Consider the following 12,213-nt stretch of genomic DNA (forward strand, 5'->3'; position numbering starts at 1 on the left):
TATGTTAGCATAAATCCTACGCAAGGGGGAAAAGCTGCATGTGACTGAATTGTTTACATTATAAGACTGCTGTAACTTTCCCACACACAGGAGACAGCGTAACTTGATCTCCTGTCATGGGATATTCTTTGTTCTGTTTCTACTTTCACTTGTGACTGGAGAGTGACAGAATAAACACTTAACCATCGCTCTCTAATAAACGTAGTTAAAAGCTACGATTGTTTGCTGTCTTCTTTACCGAAGCCAGTGGCAAAAGAAAGAATATAGGGCTTTACACCCCGATATTCTAACAGCCAACGTCCAATACCAAGATGAAGATCTACCAGGCTTGTGTGTTGAGCATGCTGCTTTATGGAAGTGAGTTGTGGGCAACTTCACAACCATCAGGAGTGATGCCTCAATGCCTTCCACATGATTCTGCATCATGAGGATTCTGGGTATCAAATGGTAGGCCAGAATGCCAAACAAAGATGTGTTCTCCCAAACCCACATTTCCAGCATGTTTGCACTCCTGTCTCAGTGACGTCTACACTGGCTTGGCCATGTCCATAGAATGGAAGATGGCAGGATTCCCAAGGATGTGCTCTATGGGTCTTCCAGCACCAGGCCAGTTGGCAGACCAACTCTGTGTTACAAACAGGGCCATCTCTAGGCCTGGGCTGGGTGGCGCAATGCGCCAGGGCGCCTGGCCACCAGGGGCGCTGCTGCGCCCGCCAGACAGCTGATGTCTGTGAGAAGGACTTTCCTTCCTTCCGTTCGATGCTGCACCTGGAGCCTCCATTTCGCTGCCCGCCCGGAGGGCTGCCTCTCGCCTTTCCCGTCTCCCCCTCTCAGAGAAGGGGCCCTCAGGGCATGGCGACGAGAGCTGCCGAAGCACCAAGGCGCTTTGCAATGCGATGTGCGTGCTTTGCCAGACCCTCGCAGCGCGCAAGGGCTGCCAGGAGGTGGCCGACCGCCGAGTGCGAGCCCCAGAGCTGCTGCCTCTTCCTCACTGCCAGTAGCCTGCGCCTCTCCTGAGCGCAGCAGCAGCAGTGCCGAGGAAGGGAAGCATGGCACTGGCTCCTCCTGGGTGCCGCACGGCGTACAACTTACTTTGGAGTCCCCCCCCTTAAAATGGGTCAGCAACTCTGGGAAACAGGGGGGGCCGCCGGAGGGACCTTTGCACCACAGCGCCGGATGGGCTTAAGATGTCTGCAAATGCAACATGAAGACTGCCAACGTCAATCCTGCCATGTGGGAATCCATTGCAGATGACTGCAGTGCCTAGGGACAGTCAGGTCATGATGCATCCATAGCAGTGACCAGAGAAGGAATGATGGCCGGGAGGAGCACAGAGAGAAGAAGCACCATGACGCATCTGCAGCAGAACAACTGCATGCCATTGTCTGCCCCAGCTGCAACAAAACATATCTCTCCTACATCAGTCTCCACAGCAGGCTCTGCAACCTTCCAACAGTTTGACTTCACCCACAAAGGTGCACTCCTCCATTGTTTCCCAAGACAGATGGATGCCGGCAGCTTTTGTGCAACATAACTCCATGCAGCCAATTGAGAGGTGAGGTTTTGTACAGTGTAAAAGCACCAGTCACTTCACTGTACATATCTGAAACAGATAAAACTATGTGGAATACTTAAAAAAATATCTTTAAAACTTCCAGAGCATGACAGAGATTCCGTGTGTAGTGTTGTGCTATGTTCACTTGGAGGATCCTGATTCAAGGCCACAAGTACCACGAGCGTCTAGTTCTTTCTTTTTACAGAAGCGTTTCAGTTTTCCTGTTTTTTCAATTAACCCAGCAGCCCGTGTCATTACGTAAGCCATATACATAAATATGATGTGAGCACACTTTAATCTGCATACACACTACAGTAATCAAGTAGTTGAAACATCCTATAGGGAGCCCCATACCAAGTATGAAGAAATTGCCTAATAGTCAATAGCTTCTAAGAGAACTGAAAGCTGCTTGAGAGACATTTGATTTCCCATGGTGTATATACATAATTCTTTGGTTCCTCTGTCACCTTAGCTCAAACAGGTTTTGAAGGCCTTTGAAACAATGCAAGCCCTCAAAAAGAACCTGTTACTCAGAGGAGAAGAGAGGTTGGGCAGACACATCACAATTGGTGGTCTCTCTTGGAAATCAACCCCAACTCTCTCATTTGTGTGAGAGAGTTTTGGTTGATGCTGGAAGCTGGTGGCACAGAGGCATGTCTTGCTCTGTGCTGATCCCAAGAGCTGTGGTTTGGGGGCTTCCTTGAAAGCCTCATGAGGAAGCAAGACCTGTGGAGTGTTAATGCTGTGAACCCCTCCATCTTTTGCTCAGGTTGTGTATATGTGTAAATAAAGACCCCACAGTCTTCATTGACTTCCATTTCAAGGAAACCAAACCGTAGGAAAAGCATTTGGAACCACTGTAGTCTCTCACCACTTTGAGACTGTGTTACATGCCACAGTATGTTTCTCCTTCCCTGCCATACCAAATGCCACCTGAAACCTAACAGACCCATATTTCAGTGCCTGCTAATTCTTCCCACATTCCTTCTCCTGAGTATGGGCAGACTCCATGGCTCCAACTTCCCCCCAGGCCTGATTTTTTTTACCACCTCATCTAGTCCAATGAAAAGTCCTGGAGGACTCAAATGCTCACACCCTATTTGGGGACATTTTGGCTGGTCTAATAAAGGCATTGCCCTAATGTAGATTTTGGAAGAAAAACTAGGTTTGACTTTCTTGTCTGCAGCATTCCGAGGAGGCGTGATTAAGAACTTCATTAGGGTCAAGCATTAGCATCCTTGGGTGAGGTCTGCTAAGCCTTAATGCATATTTATGACGCCGATTAGGAGGGCTGCTGCTTGAAACAAATTAGCAGCATCTGCTAAGGATCTCACTGTTTTCCTGGGCTGTTGGTAATCACAACAACATTGCAGAAGTGTTTGAAAACCTGTGAGACAGTTACGCTATTAGAATGATAAATGGGGAGCTTTGCATGGGAATAATGAGACTGTGCTGCTGAAGCATAGCAACAACAGTGCTGTTTCTGGGGTAAGTACAGCACTGAGGGCTTAGAGGGCAAGGATGCAAGAAAGGCCTTCAGGCAATGGCACTTCTGGGACCAATTACATGCTCAGGACCAGGCCATATACTCCACTGCACCATCATCATTTCCTTCTGCCCAAAATATTAAAACTTTCTCTAGGCAGCTAGCAGACTTAAAGCTCCAGTCCCATGCTCCATTCCCCAGGTTCGGCACTTCCAAGAGGAAAAATCAATTTGTCGGATTCTGTAACTTCTCATTTAAAGCAAATTTGTTCAAACTCTTCCGAAGAAGATTTGATTGGAAAGATCTATTAACAAGGGAAAAAAGGAAAATCTATAGAGATGATTCTCGAAGCTGGGCTATATAAAGCAAGCTGATCAACTTTCTTCTAGGACAGTATCTTGGACAGATTAGATAGAAAAATCTAGGTGAGGGCATGGGGAAATCAAACAGCTGTATTAAGGTGGGGAAAGCAATCTATTTCACAGTAACAGCTGAAATTCAACAATAAGAACATAATTTTGGAGCAGAGAGTAATTCCTTGGAGTAATAGAAAGGTAGGAAACATTAAAGGAACAGGAGAACATTTGATTGTCCCAAGACCAGAGCACAGTAGCCATGCTAGTCTGAGCCAGTGCACTAGAGTCCTGAGCTGGTATGGCATTAAAATGGGGTGAAATGGAGATCATTTATTTTGGACCCTATCTGGTTTCAGTGCAGAATGTGAATCTAGAGTAATGCATTATTATTGGGGGGGGGGTGCTTAAAAGGAGAGGCAAAGAAACTGGAATAACTGATTCAGCAAATCAGACTTAAAATGTATGGGAGGAACATTCTCTGTTAAGATTTGTCTGCATCAATTGCCGTTCACTAACCCTTATTAACAACTGAGAATTCAAATAGTAATGAAAAGCTCAAAATACGGCATGTAATAATATAGTTTGATAGCTTCAGCATTTTTTAAAATAAAGCAAATATCTAGATTTCACGGGTTGTAATACTGAATATGAGTTGGCAGTTTTGCTTAAAATGCAAGTCAGTAAAAGCTGGACCCCAGTCCTTGCAGCAATATTCTCTTCCACATACAATTTTCCCTGTATTCCTAGTCCCTCCTGTATAATTTAAGTGCAATATCCCCAAGGACAAAGAAAGACGCTTAAAAACAATTTATAGCCTATGCAAATTGCAATGGTGATGTATAGTGAGCAGTCCCCCACCTTTTACTGCCAAAGCTGTCAGAATTTAAAGCACACAGCAGATCCTACAACCAGGAACCAATGGACTACTTCCAAACTGTGGCTCATGGAGAGGCCTGTCCTTGATAATATGCCCAACTTGACCTTGCCTAGTTGTTTGAACAACAAAGGAGTTTTCATGTTTTGATTCCCTGAAACAGACAAAAAGCTACCCAGATATGGCCAGCCCTACCATTAGATTCCATGAGATGGAGCTATCTCCAGCAAGAGATGCTGGGGAGGGGCAGCAAGATATTTAGAGGACAGAGCAGTGTGTACTACACAACCTGCCCCACACTCTCTAAGACAGCCTATTGCCCTCAGATGTGGTGGGGAAAGCTGTACCATCACCTGTGTGAAAGTAATCTACCAGCATCTGTATGTGGCATTGCGGGGGACGGGACCATGTTTTCCTTTGCCTTGAGTAGCAAAATGTCTTGGCCCAGCTCTATGCCTTCATCTTGCTTCCTTGCCACAATTTGACAAAACCTGGGTATAAGTACATCTCACCCAGGATTATCAACATTGACCTAGAAAGACCCGTAAAGGAAGTGGAAGTATTGCCATGTAAATCAGATTAAGATTTTGCAAAATGAATCTCTATTGGTGTGAACTGTGGTACCTTCACAGTACTGTATTACTATTTTTAATGTAATCACCCATAACCTAGATGAATGGCTGGATGTTTGAATAGTTGTTAGCTCCTCAACCTCGGCCCTCCAGATGTTTTGAGACTACAATTCCCATCATCCATGACCACTCACTGGTCCTGCTAGCTAGGGATCATGGGAGTTGTAGGCCAAAAACAGGGGTCAGCAAACTTTTTCAGCAGGGGGCCAGTCCACTGTCCCTCAGACTTTGTGGGGGGCCAGACTATATTTTGGGGGAAAATATGAACGAATTCCTATGCCCCACAAATAACCCAGAGATGCATTTTAAATAAAAGGACACATTCCACTCATGTAAAAACATGCTAATTCCCAGACTGTCCGCGGGCCGGATTTAGAAGGCGATTGGGCCACATCCGGCCCCCAGGCCTTAGTTTGGGGGACGCCTGGCCAAAAACATCTGGAGGGCTAAGGTTGAGGAAGCCTGGCTTAAACTGTTGGCAGCTATTGATGGCTATCTCAAGTAACCAGGACTTTGTTGCAGGAGAACCAACCATTGTCCACTTCTAGGTCCTCCTGGCTCTTCTGCTCCTTCCCTTCCTGCTTGACTTCTTCTCTGTGTATGCATGCACAATGAACAGAGCAAGGAGCAGCATTCCAAAGAACAGGGTAAGTGAGGGGGCAGAAGGAAGGAGAAGCCAGGAGAACAAGGGACCCATGAGGGCCCAAGGACCATTTAATACCTGAAACTGACACTGTATCGTCCACACCTCCAAAAGAAGAACACTTGGTGGTCTTTCTGCACCAAAGCTCTCATTTTAAAGTGCAGCTTGGCCTATGGAGCTACAGCAAACTCATCCAAACATTGGTGTACTATTGCCTCTTCATACTGATGGCAAAAGCCGCCTACTCACTGTTGTGGCATACTGAATATCCTTCCAGATGGAGGTCTCCCGAGAAAGATCCGAAGCCTCAAAGAGGTTCTCCAAGATCACCTCACCGATCATGTCATGCCGAGAAAACCTGTCGAAGTCAAAGACGCTAAGATGAAGCTTCCTATTGGTCAGCTCCTCATAGGGCACAGGAAACTGAAAGCACTCGTCAAAGGTGGGGTTGAGCGTTTTCCTGTGCACACGGGTTTGGAACTTGCACTTCCTGTCAGGCAAGAGGTAGATCTTGACGTAGGGGTCGGAACTGCCACAGAGGTCCTTGGCAGGCAAGTCAAAGGCCTTGAGAATCCGCACAATCAGGGTCTCGTTCTCATAGTCATATTTCAAAGCGAAATTTATTTTCCCACAGTTTTTTTCTGCCTCTTTTTTAGGGTCCTCAGAGTCCACGGATTTCTGCTTGTACAGCTCTGGCTTGATCCGGCCGATGCAAGTTGGCTGCTCCGCCGCAAGTGGTAGTTCTGTACCATAATCCATACTGGAAACATGCATTTGCCTGGGCAGGTGCCTCTTGAAGGAAATGTGCCTGCAAGAGATAAGAAAAGGCTAGTGTGTTGTATGTTGGGAGAAGATTGTCTTGGGTATCTGACCCCACTTAAGAGATAGGATGCAAAATGGGGAAGGGCAGGGAGAACGTAGGAAATATAGTACTCTCCTGGGCCCAACTGCACTATAAAGTTCCATCATACCACTTTAAACAGTCATGGCCATGACTTCATGCAAAGGATCCTGGGAACTGTAGTTTGTTAAGGATGCCAAGAGTTATTAGGAGACCTCCATTCCCCTCATAAAGCTATAATTCCCAGAATTCCCTGGGAAGAAGATTTGATTGGGAATTGTAGCTCCCTGAGGGGAAAAGGGGTCTCACAACTCTCACACAGTATTTTTTTAAAGAAGCCAGTTGAGAGGGAGTAGGAAGTTTTCACAACAGTGATGTCACAGGCAGTAGGCACCCCTGACTAAGCGGGTGAAACATGAGACTCATAACTTCAGAGTCCCCACATTGGGCTAAAGATTCCAGCATTGCAGGGGGTTGGATTAGATGACCCTTGGGGTCTCTTCCAACTCAACAATTCTGATTCCTCTACGACTATAGTGCCGACCCTTGTAGAACTTCTGAAGGCTTTGTCATAAATGAACTGTGTAAGCACAAGGGAAACTGGTTTCTCAATAGCTATCATGCAATGGAAAATAAAGAAGCGCATCTCATGCTGATCTGTGGGAGAGTTTGAAAAGAACAACTTTATGGTCTTCCAGTTCTAGGAATTAAGATCCATACCAAACAGAATGCAAGGAGCAAGTTGCCGTTCAAAAGCAAAATATTTGGAACAAGTGGTATCTTTGGCATTGGAGACAACATAAAAGAATGTAATTATAGTTTGTGGGAATAGGAAACACAGCTACAAGGGGCTGGTTATACTAGCCAGAAAGGAATAGCAGCACCCCTGAGAGTTCTGAGGTCTGTTTAATAAGCCCCACGGCTTGCTGTTTATGACTTACAGGAGAGGAGAAAGGAACTGCTGACCAGTGATCCAGAGTTATAGGCTGCCAGCTGGGATTGCCACATATTCCAAAACCATAAAGCATTACTGCCTTGGGGAAATACTGTGTTTAAGGACTATGGGTCAATAGGAGTTTGGGGGCTTGTTGTAAGCTACATTTCTCTGTGCTATCAGCCCTTGAAAACAGTTACCAAAGAATCCCTGCTATTACTGAAAGCTTCCTATCTACTGGGTTGTTTTTTTCCTGTTGCTGATACGTTTACAATGAAATAAGTAGAAAAGGGAAAGGAAAGGAAAATAGAAAGACAAGAAAACAGAGAGAGAGAGAGAGAGAGAGAGGCGCACACAAGGTTGGCATACACTGTATGCAACTCAATTTCAGTTTCTCTCATTTTTCCAATTTCAAGTTCAGTTCTTCACATTTCCACTTCAATTTTCAACAACAACAACTGAACACATTTTTGCAAAGCAATCCCCCTAAATATAATGCAGTTTTGTATGTTGCTTCTGCTAATACAGTATATGCATTTTTATGCACAGTTTACCACGACACATCCATTTTTTTGTACACATTCCTTGGCTGGAGAACTGCATTGCAAAATTTAGAGAAGTGCCAATTTTGAAGGATGGCTGTGCTTTCAGTTCACATATTGTTTTGAAAAGTCCAAATTAGATAGGTATGCCTTTAAATGTGAACGGAGCAAAATTTCTCTCCCATCCCTAGAACAAGAACCTTTCTCAGCTGTGGGAAGGGGAGTGCTTTTATATTCTCCATATCAGAGAAGAAAGAAAAGAAAAGGCAGTGACAAAAAGCCAACCACATACCGTACTTATTTTGCTAGTGCACCATCTTTCCCAAGATATACCTGATTGAGGATGTATTTTGATCACACCTCTGCATAGTTCTCGTAACAGCAGGACTTCTTTTCTATAATTCATACGTTCCAGCAGAACTTTTCTAATTGAGTTTGACCAAATTACACTTATCTTCTTTCTCTCCTTCATAATGTCTTCTGTGAGTGAGCTTAATGGATATGAATGGCTAAGGGGATTTGAAACAAAGTGTGGCAGGCATACATCTGCCAATGGCACAAAACATCAACTCGATTGCTCAGTCTCTCTCACAACTTTTATGACAGGACAGTTTTAGACCTGATTTGCAGCCTTCATGGTTATGCATGAGCAGAAACTGAGAACAGGGCATGGGCCAGCCTGAGCTCAGTGACATCCTTATACTTCTCATACAGGTATTTTTTGGGGTCTTTGTTGCTACTTGGGCTGGGAGTAATGCCCATCTTCATTAAAGCCACCCTGCTTTCTTTGGCAAGTTCTACCAGGTACTTTTGTAGCAGGTTGCAATTTGTTTGTTGTTGCATTTATCTCTCTCTGGGTCCAAGGAGATCAGAGCATCATCATGATCATTCCCGTCCTACCGCTATCTCACCATCAGTGCAAGAGGAAAGCTCCCTGCCTCAAGGAGCTTACGACCTAACACTCAACACAGAAGAAGGAAGAGCAGAAGGAGATGGATGTAGAGTCCAGGGGTAAAACAGCCTTCTCATGACTTAGCTGAGAGGTAGCAGCTTGACTAAGGACATCTGGTGAGCTTTAAAGCTGAGCAAGGATTTGAGCTGGAGTTTTCCAAGAGTCAGTTCTCACACACTCTAGCCACTATACCACTGTACTCCGCGGGCTGGAGGATATGCAAGGTACTCAATTTACATTGCATATATTCTTACTATCCGAACTCTATTGCAGTGAGTGAAAATGGCTACCCATTTGTCATTGTGTAGTTAATGGTTAATATTCAGTGGGGAAACACTTCATTAAAGCACTCATTAGTACAGCTAAGGCACACAATTAGTTTACGTGCAATGAGCACCTAGGAAGCAAACATGTTCTCTTGAGACTAAGGTGGTTGACCTGGAGAGGCTGAGAAAGGCAGAAGACACTGTAGAGGTCTCCAGCTCCTATGACGGCAGGTAAGGGTCTTCTGGCAGGAGGGCATCATACCAAGGCAAGTAGGACACAGTTACTTGGAAAGACCCATCTCCTGAGAGGTGCATCTATATCCTCTTATGCCAAAGATATACCCCTGGACAGGGGCCTTGCTGTAGTGATTCAGGTATTTGTAACATTTTGGTTGGACTAATACTGATATTTCCTAATGTGGATTTTGGATTTGGCAGAAATGTTTGTGGCTTTCTTCAGAATAAATATTTCTAAGGGGAGGGGAACAAGAGCGACATTTAAAAATTACGAATGGTCAAGAAAGAGTAAATGGATTGATTTTTTTTCTCTTTCTCTCATAATGTTATAAACTGGGCGTTATCCAGTAACATTGATTGGCCATAGTTTCAGAATAGACAAATGAAACATTTGTTTCATACAATACAAAATTAACTATTTACTACCAATTAGCCATTTTCTACCATGAGATCAGGTAGTTCTATCATGATGGCAAAATAGAACTTTTGTATTCAGAGGCAATGTATCTCCAAAGCCCATTTGTTAGAAGACTGGCAGAAGAAAAGGACTATTGCCTTCACTCTTTCTTATAGGCTTCCCAGAAGCTAAATGCTGGACTAGCAGTGGTATTGTGGAAGGAGAAGGCAGAGGAGCACAGTTCTGGGACCTTTTATAGAGCAGGAGAAATGGTATCATCTGAGATGGTGCGATCATGAGAAACTAAATTTGTTTGTGACACATTAGAAACAGAATAATAGAACTGTAGAGTTGGAAGGGACCACGAGGGTCATCTAGTCCAACTTCTTGCAATGCAGGGATCTTTTGCTCAACGTGGGTCTCGAACTCATGATCCTGAGATTAAGAGTTTCATGCTGAGCTATCCCAGTCAAAGAATGAGAGAAATAAGCAGAGGATGGGTACTTCTTTCCTTTTTTTGAAGGCATTTCTACTTCATGCTAGCAGTTTAAATCGTAACACTTCTTCGCAAGATTGCTTGAACTAATTTAAAGCTTAAATGTTGCATTTCAGCTGACTGAAAATCTTGTGAAAGCTCAGTGTATTTAAAAATCTGTACAGTCATAAGCACCACTAAGTTCAATGGAGCTTACTCCCAGATACGTATATCCATATCCTATTGTGCCAAAGATATACCTTTGGGACGGTATATTTTGGGATGGTGGGTGGCAGGGTCCCCACAGTGAGATATTCAGGCATTTGGAACATATGTTAAATATTTGTAACATGCTGGTCCTAATAAATTGGACAATATGCTATGTGCTGCTCCGTGTGTGTGTGTTTCAGTGGATGAAAAGAGCTACAGTGGTACCTCTACTTACGAATAACTCTACTTACGAATGGAGCTCCATCCGCCATCTTGGATGCGGTTTAGATAGGATTTTTTCTACTTATGAATCTTTAGATAGGGTTGCTTCGACTTATGAATTTTTTCTCCCAATGCGTTCCTATGGGATTTGACTTACAATTTTTTTTGACTTATAAATGTGCATTCGGAATGCATTAAATTCGTAAGTAGAGGTACCACTGTACTTGCATTTATTTATTTATTTACTCCTTAAGCAATGGGGGCTGTCACAATGAGTTCCTGCACTTTTGTATAGTTGTGCATTTTCTTGATTTTACTGCTTTATCTTTTGTAACCCGCTTTGAAGGTTTTTGCAATCCAGCAGTGCATAAATGTTATAAATAAGTAAATAAAATGCAACATCCCGTCCAGAAGAGGGCAACCAAAATGGTCAAAGGCCTGGAAACGATGCCTTATGAGGAACGGCTTAGGGAGCTGGGTATATTTAGCCTGGAGAAGAGAAGGTTAAGGGGTGATATGATAACCATGTTCAAATATATAAAAGGATGTCATATAGAGGAGGGAGAAAGGTTGTTTTCTGCTGCTCCAGAGAAGCGGACACGGAGCAACGGATTCAAACTACAAGAAAGAAAATTCCACCTAAACATTAGGAAGAACTTCCTGACAGTAAGAGCTGTTCGGCAGTGGAATTTGCTGCCAAGGAGTGTGGTGGAGTCTCCTTCTTTGGAGGTCTTTAAGCAGAGGCTTGACAGCCATCTGTCAGGAATGCTTTGATGGTGTTTCCTGCTTGGCAGGGGGTTGGACTGGATGGCCCTTGTGGTCTCTGCCAACTCTATGATTCTATGATTCTATACTATAGGACTAGACAGACTCTTGCTCTGAATCTAGAAGGCTCTTATGTTCCTGTGCCTGAAAGCAAAGGAACTGAGCAAAATTGAGCAACTCTTGCCCTCTATGGCATGGTAGACCTCGTTCTGATCAACCATGATGCATGGTAAAACATGGATAAAGTCACCCACATCTTAGCTGAAAAGACTGCCTGTATTGGAAGACATTCAGGTCAGTGGCCCATGGGTTACCACGCTGTCTTCCACCTCCAGATCCTTGCAGACCCTGCCTTCCTTTGTCATGGATCCTCATGCACGGTCAGCCTTTCATCTGTGGCTACAGTGGCCCTGAGGCAGTGACTGATCTTGAACACTGAGATGCAGCTCCCTCGAAGCCAGTACAGTGAGTGATATGTCAATTCCGTTTATCTAATTATTCCTGCTTTGAGCCACATAAGCAAGAAAGAGAGGGAAAGGCTGTAATTCTATCTGACAGTGCGCCATGTCACTGATATGTCTCCCTGCCTCTCTGAGTCCTAACAAAATTAAAGTGGCCACAAGCATATTGACAGCTTGACACAATGAGGTCAAGTCACCGTAACAGGGTTTGAATCTTTTGGCTAAGATCAAGGGCCCACAGGGAGGCTGGGGGAATATGTCAGCTGGTTCACTTTCAACTCAACCTTCGGCAGAGACCAGCATGTAGTCGGGGGAGTATCCTGCAGCTCCAGGAGGTGTATGCCAGCCAAAGGTTTAGCGTAATA

At 44.4% G+C, this 12,213-nt stretch overlaps 1 protein-coding gene across 5 annotated transcripts in view; it reads right to left on the reverse strand.

Annotated features, from left to right (window-relative positions):
• The window catches only part of SYT6 (synaptotagmin 6), a 127,305-nt gene that overhangs the window by 69,544 nt on the left and 45,548 nt on the right, over window positions 1–12,213 (reverse strand). For all 5 annotated transcript variants that reach the window (XM_088674411.1, XM_088674410.1, XM_088674409.1 and 2 more), the window contains one exon: window positions 5,796–6,354. In XM_088674411.1, coding sequence (XP_088530537.1) covers window positions 5,796–6,354 — 559 coding nt within the window. The remainder of the gene's footprint in view (window positions 1–5,795; window positions 6,355–12,213) is intronic.

Source organism: Zootoca vivipara, chromosome 7 (assembly GCF_965207765.1).
Source record: "Zootoca vivipara chromosome 7, rZooViv2.hap1.1, whole genome shotgun sequence".
NCBI classification, from domain to species: domain Eukaryota; kingdom Metazoa; phylum Chordata; class Lepidosauria; order Squamata; family Lacertidae; genus Zootoca; species Zootoca vivipara.